At 40.3% G+C, this 12,612-nt stretch overlaps 1 protein-coding gene and 1 long non-coding RNA gene across 10 annotated transcripts in view; one reads left to right on the forward strand and one right to left on the reverse strand.

The window, feature by feature from the left end:
* Nucleotides 1-12,612, forward strand: part of tcaim (T cell activation inhibitor, mitochondrial) — a 51,391-nt gene that overhangs the window by 22,745 nt on the left and 16,034 nt on the right. For 6 of the 9 annotated variants that reach the window (XM_042490865.1, XM_042490868.1, XM_042490860.1 and 3 more), the window contains 3 exons: nucleotides 4,190-4,281; nucleotides 4,365-4,597; nucleotides 4,694-4,825. In XM_042490865.1, coding sequence (XP_042346799.1) covers nucleotides 4,190-4,281; nucleotides 4,365-4,597; nucleotides 4,694-4,825 — 457 coding nt within the window. Of the gene's footprint in view, nucleotides 1-4,189; nucleotides 4,282-4,364; nucleotides 4,598-4,693; nucleotides 4,826-6,609; nucleotides 6,704-8,865; nucleotides 9,602-10,969; nucleotides 11,172-12,612 lie in introns of those variants that run through there. The other 3 variants (XM_042490866.1, XM_042490867.1, XM_042490864.1) reach the window with 3 other exon arrangements.
* On the reverse strand, nucleotides 7,157-7,938 carry LOC121946337. The gene is made up of 2 exons (XR_006106003.1): nucleotides 7,785-7,938; nucleotides 7,157-7,657 (listed from the first exon to the last, which is right to left on the reverse strand). It is a non-coding gene; the product is annotated as an uncharacterized LOC121946337 (long non-coding RNA).

A 12,612-nucleotide genomic window follows, 5' to 3' on the forward strand; every position in this document is an offset into this window, starting at 1 on the left:
CATGTCAGTTAACCATGATACTCAATGCACCACCTACTGGCAACAGGAAGTATACTTTGTAACACAATTATCATTTGATTTACGTGGAATTCACAGGCTTTGCTCTACAAATGATGAAGAACAGGATGACTTAGATTTTGTGGTCTCCAGCACCACCTAGTGGTCATAGGATAATACTACACTGTGTGAAATATCTCACTCAATGGTCCAAACTCTCTGCATGCACTTTCTGACATTTAATAAAATGAACTATCATGGGACATTTAAAGTTATTAAATTTTTGATTTTTTTTTCACACCATGTGGACGTGGCTTGATTTCCAACTTTGATGTTTGGCTATGAAACATGATTTTGGTCATAACTCAGCCAAACATATCTGATCTGCCCAAAACTTCTCATGCTTGATAAGAGTCCAGGCCTGAACATATCTGCATGGCTCTATCAAGTTATCATGACAGGGCCACCTACTGGAGACAGGAAACTATATGTTTTATATTTTGATGTGCACCTCCTTACTGGTTGACCATATTCTGCTCAAACTTGGTAAAAAAAAAAAAGCTTTTAGACCTTGACGATGCTTCCTTACTATGTCAAAGATTTTTCATGAACAATTGCCATGGCAACATGGTCTTCGCCGCCAAAAAGGAAGTTGTTGTAACTTCACTTTGCATCAACTGATTGGTCCCAAATTTTACAGGTGTGATCAAGGTGCAGCCCTGAACCCATCAGCGTGTCAGTAAGTTATGATAATCACAGCGCCACCAGTTGGCAAAAGGAAGTAAGCCTCTTAACACAGCTATACTTTGATTAAAATGACATTTATATGGTTTGGTTTACAAATGATATAGACCGAGGTGACATGCATTGTGTGGTCTCCAGGGCCACCTAGTGGCCACAGGAAGTATTACCCCACATGTAATATCTAACTGATGGATCAAAACTCTCTGCCTGCTTGTTCTGACTTTCTCTGAAATGAAAGATCATGGAACATCAAAAGTTATTCAATTTCTGAGTTTTCATCACACCATGTGGGCATGGCTAGGTTATCAACTTTGATGTTTCACCATTAAACAGGAAGTTCCCAAAATTTCTCATGCTTGATACAGAGTAGTAGTCCCGACGTGCATGGAGACGCGAGGGCCCGTTCATCGTTGCTTGCAGTTTTAATTATTATTATTATTAGCATTTTTTTCTCTTGAATGAATTGCTTTTTTGAGGGCTTTAACATATTAAAAAGTCATGAAACTTTGCAGACTTATCAGGTCTGGTGAAAAATTTCATATTTTAATGGTCTCCTGTGTGGGTGGGAGGAAATGTATCAGTTGTGAAACTTTGGAGGCCTGTGCAACACCCCAGTACCTACAAAAAAGTATCTTGGGGCCATATCGTAAAACCAACAGGAAATCAGCCATTTTTAGTTGAAGTTGTAATTTTGGTTTATTTTTGGCCATTTTCAGGGGTCGTAGAACTAGTTCCAGAACTTTCATCAGATTGACTTCAAATGTCATGGCTACCTTCATAAGACCTTTGACAGCAAAAGTTGTTCAAATCATGAGTTTTCATCACACCATGTGATCTGTATGAGGCATCTAATTTGCATGTTCTGCCAGGAAATGGTATGTAACTCTGTTATAAATGGTCCAATATGACCCAAACGTCACATGTTTGATAGGAATCCAGCCCTGAACACATCTATATGACGATTTTGCACATATGTGATTTTTTTGGACTGATGTGCCAAAATGGCTTTGTAAGGTCCCCTACAGATTTCAACAAAGCAGCCCCCACAGTACATTTCACCTAGAGCTACAAAACTTGGGAGGCACGTGTAACAGCTCAAGACCTACAAAAAAGCCTCATGGACCCATACCCTAAACCCATCAGGAAGTCAGCCATTTTGAATTGAATGTGCAATTTTGGCGTAATTTTGGCGTATTTTCGGCCATTTTCAGGGCTTGCAATTTTTTGATCATCTACAGATTTCATTCGATTGACTTCAAAATTTAAAAATCCTCTCAGAAGGCCTGGGACATCAAAAGTTATTACTTTAGGGAGTTTTCGTCACATTGTGCGGTTGTTACTGGGCCAATCATTTCCATGTCTCACCATTAACCAGGGAGTAGTTTATAACTCTGAGGGACATGGTCCAATCTTCACCAAGTTTGGTGACTGTCTTGCCCTGAACACATCTACATGACAGCCATTACCATTACTTTTACTAGTCCCTACTGGCAACATGAAATGTCATGGAAATTACATGCTTTCGTCTTTGATGGAATGCTCCTATATATCCTATACGGTTGACTTCAAATCTGGTGACTAAACCTTTAATACCCTAATGATGCCTCCCTCCGAAGTATAGGTTTTCCATGAATGCTTTTGCCACGATGACCCCGTGGTGACTGCCAAAAAGGAAGTTGTTTTTACTTCACTTTACATCGAGCGATTGGCCCCAGATTTTACAGGTGTGGTCAAGCTGCAGCCCTGAATACATCAACATGTCATTGAACTATGATACTCACTGCGCCACCTACTTCCAGCAGGAAGTATGGTTTCCCCTACAATTATCCTTTCATTGAGATGAAATTTACATTGTTTGGTTTACAAATGATGTAGACCAAGATGACGTAGATTTTGTTTGTCCCAAGGAAGTAATTCACCATGTGAAATATCTCCCTCAAGGGTCCAAAGTCTCTACATACTTTTTCCAAGTTTCACTGAATGAAAGTCATGAAACTTTGAGTGACTTATCTGGTGAAAAATCTGATATTTTACTTGTCTCATGCTTGGGTGGGAGGAAATGTATCTACTTCTACATGACAACCATTATCATTACTTATAGCGCCCCTACAGGCAACATGACATGTCATGGAAATTACATGCTTTCTTCTTTGATGGTCTGCTCCTACAGATTTCATCCAATTCACTTCAAATCTGGTGACAAAGGCTTTAAGACCTTAATGGTGCCTCCCTCTGAAGTATAGGTTTACCGTGAACGCTGTTGCCACGGAGACCCAGTGGTTACCACCAAACCGGAAGTTGTTTTAACTTCAGTTTGCATTGACCAATTGGCCCCAGATTTAACAGTTGTTGTCAGGCTGCAGCCCTGAACATATCAACATCTCATTTAATTATTATAATTACTGAGCCACCTACTGGCAACAGGAAGTAAGCCTCGTAACACAACTGTCCTTTGATTTACATGAAATTTACATGGTTTGGTGTACAAATCACGTAGACCAAGATGATGTAGATTTTGTGTGGCCTCCAGTGCCGCCTACTGGCCACAGGAAGTACTACACCATGTGAAATATCTCACTCAAGGGTCTGAACTCTCTACTTTATCCAACTTTCACTGAAATGAATGATTGCGACACTTGAAGTCCTGCCAGCAACCCCAACTTGCGTGGCGGTGCAAAGGCCCATTCATTGCTGCTTGTAGCTTTAATTTAATTTGATTTTTTTAAAGGCTATTGAAATGTTCTTTATCATCACACTATTGTCAACAGGAGGATGATCTTATGACAGAGTGGTAACCTTTGCATGTGATGAATGCATGAATGATTCAGACTTTCTCTGTCGGTGAGCCTTCATAAAAAAAAAAAAAAAAACACAACATTGCCCACTACTGGATTTGTATGTTAATGAATTGCAATAAACTGGATCTTCTGTTCTCTGATTGCCAACTCTGAAACATGATCATCTTACATTTACAGTAGCTAATCACACTTCTGATGTCATTTTGGTGAAAGTAAGACAAAAGTAGTGTAATGCATGGTCATAAAAAATTACCTTAAAGGCATGGATAAGTCTTGAAAAAATTTGGGTAAAAAAGTCTATAAATCTTGATTGTTTCTAATGCAATAAAAGTTCGGCCTAGCACTGTGACGCTGTCTGAACTCATGCTGATTTAGGCTCCGTTTTAGTGTGTCAGAACGTGTGAAAATGGCTGTTTGTGAGTTTGCTTACAGTCAAACAGTTTTAAGTTTATACACTAGACCAGACCGGGGACCGGGATTCAACCCAACTCGACATGGCAGTTGTAAAACTTAAGTGTTTTAAATATGCAGTGTCAAAACAGCATCATTTTCAACCTCTGATTTCTCTGATTTAGCTTCACTGCTTAAGACCAACAAAATTCACTTGCATAGATGTGTAGAATTAATCTGCCCCTCCACCTTCCCTCCAGGACACACTGTGGTGTTTGCTGACCAGTCAGGGATGAATGCTTCTGGAGACATTATGCTGGGAACCATGGATGTTCATCATCAGTGGACCAAAGTAATGCAGCCACAGTGCTCTTGCTGTCACATCTGTTTTGTCCTTCTTGTTTTGTGACCCCTCCTCTGCCTGTGTGGTTTCAGATGTTTGACCAGCTGCCCAGCTATCACAGCCTGCAACAGCAGACAGATTGGCTGAAAGAGAGGATCAGCTTCCTCCTGGGTGGGACTCAGGTGGTCCATGTGGATAGGCTGGGACCAGTCCAGCCCATCATTGAGCACTACAGCACCCTTAGCACCTTCCACAAGAGTCTGATGTCCCGACACCTTCGCCTGCACCCCAGGAGCCTGCAGGGGCTCACAATGTTGTTGGAGAAGTACGCTTTCACATTACCACTGAACACCTCAAACATGTGACATGCTACTGTGTCAGCACACAGTAAGACATCATTTGTTGTTTGTGTTAATCATAGTGACTGCTCTAACCCCAGTCTTCATGAGATGGGGCACTTCATTATCCCCACCATCTGTGATCCTCCTAAGCTGCAGGTCTTCCTCCAGAGCCACGCACCCGAGGCCAGACAGCGAACCCATCGCAAAAATCAGTGAGTCAAAAATCATAGTTTATTCTAGAGCTGCCTCCTCCCAAAAGATGATTTGATTTGTTACTTGAAAGTACCCACAGACAGCTCACATTTTATTTTTTGATTTATTTTTTTTTAAGCAGCATTATTGTTCATAGCGTGGCAGGCTACAACAGAGTACTGCCCCAAATTGACAAAACTTTAATGGAATTAGAGAAGAGATACGGAGACAAGCAGTGGGGAAAAGATTTACTGAAGGGTTTTCTCAGGGTATTGACAGGAGCTTGAAATCCTTGTAAATGTTTCAATTTATTGGTGCTTGCCCCTTTGCGTCTGCATGTGACTGAGATCTGTTTGTCTGTCTTGTTGTGTGACTCTGTCCCCTAAAGATACAGTGAGTGGAAAGTTAAAACATGCCAGAAAGGTACCTTTTTAATGAGCACTGGCTGAAGGACGAAAAATACAAAACATGGGTAAAATGAGGACCAACCCCTCATGTAGCCTCCGGCAAAGTCTCCCAAAAAGACATGCAGCTCTTCATGGTGGGAGAGTTAAGTCACTTTTATTTATCACAAATCACAGATTGCATCAGAGGTCTTTACAGCATACAACATCCCTCTGTCCTTATTCAGTTTTGTGTGTTGATGTCAGAAATACCCAGATAATTCATTAGAACACTGATATGTGTTCAATAAAGCATGTATTATCTGTATTGAGTTAGAGCTAACTGACACCAAAATGTATTTTACCATTACATTTCCTTATTAAATAAAAATTAAAACTAAAACTAAAATAAATTTAAAGTTCAGAAAAGTGCACATTTTTGCCTGAGCGGAACTTAACAAAAGTAATAAACATTTATGCAGGATTTGTCAACCTGCATGTGTGTGTGATCTACAGCTTTAGCGTTAGCAACAGGTTGCAAAACATCTGTGTGTTGTCAACTCAAATGGTTACCTAGGTTGATCGTATTGTTGCAGTGTTTTAACATTGACTCACAAGGCCCACACACTATGTAACTACTATCGACTTTGTGTATCCAAACGTCGGCTTTTAATGTTGTTGGTGCTGGTTTTAACACACCACTACATACCACTGTCAGCCTTTTAATGAATAAATAACAGACGTTGTTTGGGGGTCGAGCGGGGCCTCTGATCAACATCAATCACACTCCGGCGGCAATCACACTGCCCCCATGGGAGCGAGGGTCATTGCAACGGAAATGATTGATTTCAGGATTTTATGAATCGATATTGAATTGGCAAAAAACATATTGCACTACACTAATGACTCAATCAGGCTGAATGCTCTGCCACCCCCTCCTTCTTTCCGTCACTCGAACGAGGAAGGACTTCAGTTCAACTAAAACACAAGAAACTTGTGCTCCAGAAAAGGACAAGCTCTCAATGAAGAACCTAAGGTCACTAATCAGATATTATGGCTTAAATAGAGAGCAGTGAAAATTAACACATCTTTGGGGTAATCTAGTGGGAACCTCCTTTCATCAGTGTTTCACCTAGTTAGTCCCACAACACACACACAAATAGACTCTCTTTTTTAAAACCTCCTGAAGTCTTCTTCTCTCTTTAATACCTGCAGCTAAGCTTCTTAACACCTGATTATGTCGACACGTATGATAAACTAATTTTGCAGCTTGACAGATTATGTCTTAAGGTTGCAGTACCTGAACACAATGGGCATGATGGGTCGCCATTTACCCAGAGCTTCAGGTTCTGGGGGGTTGGCAACACATCATTAGAAGCTCCTTTTAGGAATCTAATGCGGCTCTCCTCCATACTCCACAGGTCCCTCCAGCTAAACTTCCTACTCTCTACACTTTCCCAATTCAACCATTGTCCCTGCTTAGCTTAAGCCACTGCCCTAGCACCCCTTGCAGTCTTCTCCTGCCTACACTGTAATACATTTCCTGTAAAAAAACAGTAAAGAACTGGCAGCTCAGTTGCCATTATGTTACTGTAAAATTAACATCTATTTACTGTCACTAAAATTTACAGTTTTGTACCGTAAATAAAAAAAACAATGTGAACTGTAAAAAAAAACAGTAAAGAAGTGGCAGCTGAGTTGCCATTATGTTGCTGCAATTTTGTTAAGAAAAACAAGTTACAAGACTGTCACTGACTTTAGGTATTACAAAACCTGGCCACAAGCATGGAAGGCAAACCGTAATAAAATTAACCTTTTCGATTTTTCAATCCTGTGAATAAAATGTAAGAGAAAAAGCAGCTTCTTATTGCACTTTACTTTCATTTTAATGTTAACATGACATGTAAAAACTTGACATGCTGAACAAATTGCATGTTAAACAGTGAACAGTATTACATATAAAAATTACATGTTAAAAACAGGGGGGGATCAGCTCCAAAATAACTTATACTAGCAACTTCTTCCATACAAATTTAACATTGCTGCCCCTCATTCCCCCTATTTTAAAATGTCCCAAGCCATGAACTAACACCTCAGCAAACCATAACATTCCAACCTTTAACATCCAAATAGATCATATAGTTTCAGAAACAGAACACAACACATAAAGAATGACAAAACAAATACAAGGTGTAAGACTGAGATGTCATGAGTGAATGATTGAGAGAATAGAAAATATCAGAGAAAGAGACAAGAAAAGATGTGTTCAGACAGGGAGAGAGATGAAGGATGAACGTGGGTAACAATAAGAGGGAAAGTCCCACTCCAAATCCATTAGTCTCTTTAGCAGAGTGGACACGTGGGTTGACAGTTGTGCTCTTCTTGGTTGTAACTTTGCCCGTTTTCTTGGATACCACTTTGCCTCGGCCAGTCTTGCTGCCTCTCTCAGGGTTGATTCCAATGAAACGTCTGAAAAATGATAGTGTTTAAGTATGTAAAATCAAGTTATTGAACTCAATCTGATAAATACCACAATAAAAGGCAGACAATCTATAGATGATTGAACACACAAGAAAAATTCAGGTAAGTATCTAACCTCTGGATGAACTCGAGGGTGCATGCTGCCTCTTCTTGGTACTGTAGATTAAAGGTGTAGAACGTTGAAAACAAGGCAGCAGGCCCCGTCAAGAACGTGGGTTGAATCCCCTCACACAGGATGTGTCCCTCAAGGCTGACCATCCAGCGCTGAATTCCTGCCATGTCACCTGAAACTTAGAATTTAATCCATCATGAATATTCTGCCCATCTGTATCTTAATCTTAAAGCAATAATAGTACAGTAACAGGGAGAAATGTTAAGTTTTTTTCTTGTTACAAAGTAGTTATTGTGCATCTGGTTGGATGTGTAGCAAAAAAAACAGCTGTGTTTTTTTGGTGCTTTTGAAGACAAACCTGCCTTGATCACAGAGTCAGCAATATAAAGTTTATCTCACCAATTGCACTCACTAATTTTGTAAGCAATATTGTTTTGGAATGGTACCTTTAAAAGAAAATTTTGTTGCTTGCATATGCAGTGGTTAAACATACCAAGTAGTATCAGACGAGGAGTTTCAGGTACGTTGATTGTCCTCTCAATGTCAGCTGTAGTGGCAGATCCCTATGACATAGAAAGTGAAATACAAATTGGGCTGTTATAAGATGAGTCATTGTATGACATAGTATATGTATATATAAAAAGAAAACTTACATCTGCAAGTAGGATCAGATTTGTAATGTCCTCGGGAAAGTGAGCCATCAGAAGCTGGAGCACAAAACATGGCAACTCGACATCTTCACACACAGAGAGAACCTCCTTCACTTTTGCATTGGTGGGTTTAGTCTTAAAAAATTCAATGATGGCTTTACCACACTCCTCTATGGCAAGCTCCAGAGTGCGCAGTACAGGGATGTCTGTGAGAAGCTCAAAGTGAGAATAGAGTCCTTTCTGGGAAAACAGGTAGGGCCATTTGGATTTTAAATCTTCGATTGTTGGTGCTGGCAGAACATTAATGTGGCACCGTTGTAGATAATATGTGTCTTCCGTCAGCTGCTTTATTTCAGCTCTGTCACCTCCATTTACTCTTTCCCGAGTGTACATCTCTTGGAGTTTTTGATGTTTGCTCTCTACTGTTGTTTCAGTCTCCTCTGGTGGTAGGCTGGGCTGGAATCTCGTACAGCCATATGTGTCTGTTGGTCCTCTCTTCTCGCCACGGCCAGAGGTCCAGTGCTGCTGAAAGCTGCTTGTGCGGTTGAGGTTTTCGATTCGATTTTTAACTTGGATTAGGAGTGATTCATATCCACTTCCCAGAAGCTTACCATTGTCCAGTTGATCAGCAAAACTGTTCGGATATTGACGGACAATGTTTCTGCAAACTGTAAGGCACTGTGAGCGTGTTGGGTTTGCCTCATTTTTCCTCATCTCATCTGCTACTACTCTTACCATCTGCCACCGTGCAGCAGGTGAAGGCCTCTTACCATCTGATATGGCTGAACAAATGTCTGCAGGCATGAGGTTCCATGGCACCTGAAAAGATTCTGGCCATGATTTCTTTACCTGAGAGGAGGGCTGGCTGTCTTCAGTTACATTAGATGCTGAGCAGGAGGCCACAGATGAGGCAGAATGACTGGAAAGTGATGCAGAATCACTGCTATCAGCAGTGGTGGGAGAAGACAGGACTTCAATGTCCAAGGTGATTGTCTCTGCCTCTAAAATTGACAAAAAAATGAAATAGGTCACACAGTTTTTAATTTCCTTAAATGAATTATTATGATGTATAATGAAATAGCAAGTAAGCAAACATACCCAGTTTGAATGCATCCAAAAGTTTTCTCTGTTGAATAACAGGTAGCAAATCTGCAATGTCATCTTCTTTGACATATCTGAGGTCTTCTCTTGACTCTAAACTAGAGCTTATTAACCTCTCGATCAAAATCTCCTGGACAGCTTCAGAAAGATTTGGCAAGGCTCTACGGACTACCTCCTTCAGCTCGTCCACCAAGGTCACCATTGCTGTCTGTTGAGAGGAAAGAATGGTGTGGAACAACAATTGACATGTCACACAATGCATACTCTGGTAAAGGGTAATAATCAACTAGGTCGTCTTGTTTAACACAACAGTAGCATTCCCGCAGTGGTGTCAAGCCATAAACACCTATATCATGAAGAAGCAGGGCTTGAAATTTTTTAGTGACAAAATACACTGCTGAACCATTGTGGATAAGTACCACAATGATCTTTCCCATCACAAGGCCTTCCAAACTTTTCATTTTAAAAATTAGCCTGTTTTTTTTTTTTTGTACTTTGTGCCTTTCACAGTTGCTACATGAGCAATCAAAGTATTATCAGGTCCAAAATCAAAGCTTGATATTGATGCCATGATGCTGTGATTGAAGTCTGTAGGAAAAACTCAGCTGCCTTTTTCACTGCAACAGCCTGTGGGAGGAGATTGCCAGCATTGAGATATGCCTGGAGGAGCTGGTGCCTCTCTGTAAGAGTTGAGCACAAGTTTTTAAAATTGTGCAGTTTTCTTGCACACTGTTTGAAATAAGTATGCTTACTCTCGAACCGGAGTGTCCACAAACCAATAAGTGGCCCAAAACGGATTATGAGCTCTGGATAGTGGCTTACAATGTGATGTTTGGGCTTTAGTGGTTGACCAGGGAAAGCTTGCTTTCTGAGATGCAAATACTCATCAATAAGCACTCTCAAATATGCAATTTGTCCGGCTGAAATAGCTGGTGCACAAATAAGAGAAACAATTTCTCTTAACTGTAAAACCAGTTGCCAAGTTTGATTGTCACCTGGAGATTTAATTTTCTCTCCAATTAGCACTGGCAGCATCCTCAACAAGCACCAATTTTGGACAGCATGACCACCCAGCTTATCACTTCCTGGACTGACTTCACAAGGTCTATCATTTGCATCATTCCCTTGATACTTAAACTGGTTAATCCTTCGGTTCAACTCAAGATAAGTGAATTCTTTGTTGACCTTCACCAGATGCTGGATGTATAACGCGAGATCAGAGGCTACAGTGCCTTCAAATAAATCATGGCCAATACATGGAGGCAGTCCAGGCTTACATACATGAAAGAAGGACAGTTCATTGAACAAGGAGTCATATTTGATACCTCCACTTTGGACCGAACCACCTTCAAGTCTCTGTACATGTTCTCTGTATGACTGCACTGTGCGTGCCTGCAGAGAGGATCTGTCTGAAATGTGTTTCTGTCTATTTCACAGTATCTGCAGAAATGAACACTCAAGCTGAAATTCTCAAGAAATCCTCCAATCCCATGTGACCCTAAATTGTCACCAGCAATAGCATGCAGTATTCCTTTACAGACCTGTCCATCAGGTAACGCCACGCCATTGCTCTCAAGATCTTTCAAATCTTTGACCAGCTGACCCATGACCAAATCCTGACCAAAATACTACTAAATCTTGTTCTTTGCAGAGCAGAACAAGTTGCATCTGGTCAATACTTGACCTGTGGTGTGGTAATAAGTCTGCCAGTGTGAGATACATTGCAAGTACTTTGTGCTTCTTTTTTCCAGACCCTAATGGGTTCACCACTTCAAATGCATCCTGATAAAGGATCAAGTGACTCTGTTTGCACTGGGTTTTCAGTAATATTTTCCCCATCCCACACATCTTTAAAGACATCTTTAGTTTGGGCACGTGTGTGTACTTCATTGTACTGGTCTCTTACAGACTTGCACTGAAAAAGTTTACTTTTATCAGTGCTACTTCCGACATATTTCCATATTTTTCTACGTTTTGTCTAAAAGTAACAGCTCAAGTTATAGTCTTTTAATACGGCAACACGTTTGCTGCAAATTAAGCAAGCTGCTTTACTACCAACATCCGCGAAAAAATACGTGGTAATCCATGACTTATTAAACACTATGTTCGGGATAGACCTTATGCTTTTTTTTAACACTCATTTCTAGTAGCAGGCTTCTTGAAACTGAAGCTCCCTGCATCTGTATACGCTCACACAAACTGACCCGCCTCAGCCAGATGTCAATTTAGCTGACGCTTCACAGGAAGCAAACTCAACAGTCAAGCGTTTCAAAATAAAAGCCAATTTATGATATTTAATTTTATTTATTTATTTAGTTTATTTGTTTCACCCACACAATTCTGTGGTTTCCTCCTGGGCCGGGCAGAAACATCAGGCGGGCCGTGTAATGCCCAAGTCTGTTACTACACATCTAATTTTGAAACATCTTGAAAATTCCTTATGACTTGTGTTTATGGATTTTAGTTCTGCATTTAATATATGTGCAATATTTTGGTATAGGGCATTGTTTCATATCTGATGTAAGGTTGATGAATTGACTTGTGCTTAGTGTGTGTGCAATTATGTGTAGGGCATTTGTGCAGTAATCTTGTATAGGACTTTAGTGTAACTATCAAAGGTAGAGCATACATGCCATTCAGGGCACTGTTAAATGCTCTTTGGGTGTATCGACTGGTGGGGATACTGTGTGTCAATTGTAGTTTGGTTGTATTTGTGTGGGATAGTGTCGCCTGTGTTCTCTTGTTACTGTATGGATCCAAGGAAGATACTGTGTGTTAAGTGTGGTCTGACTGTATATTTGTGTAGCCTGGGTCTCTTGGGTGTCCAAGACAAATTTCTCTGAAGGGAGACAATAAAGGCTACTCTTATCTTATCAATGGACTTCAATTAGCAATTACAAATACCTCAGTGTTACTACACACGACAGTGAGTCGAAACTGCATTCATTTGCATTAACCATACTAAAAATTATTCAGTTATTCATTGATTCACACATCTGCCAAAATTCAACTGAATATAATTTTTTCTTAAATTTTCCTTTTAACCCAAACTATGAACACAGCGAACACAAAAGCAGATG

The sequence above is a fragment of the Plectropomus leopardus genome, chromosome 7 (genome assembly GCF_008729295.1).
Source record: "Plectropomus leopardus isolate mb chromosome 7, YSFRI_Pleo_2.0, whole genome shotgun sequence".
NCBI lineage: Eukaryota > Metazoa > Chordata > Actinopteri > Perciformes > Serranidae > Plectropomus > Plectropomus leopardus.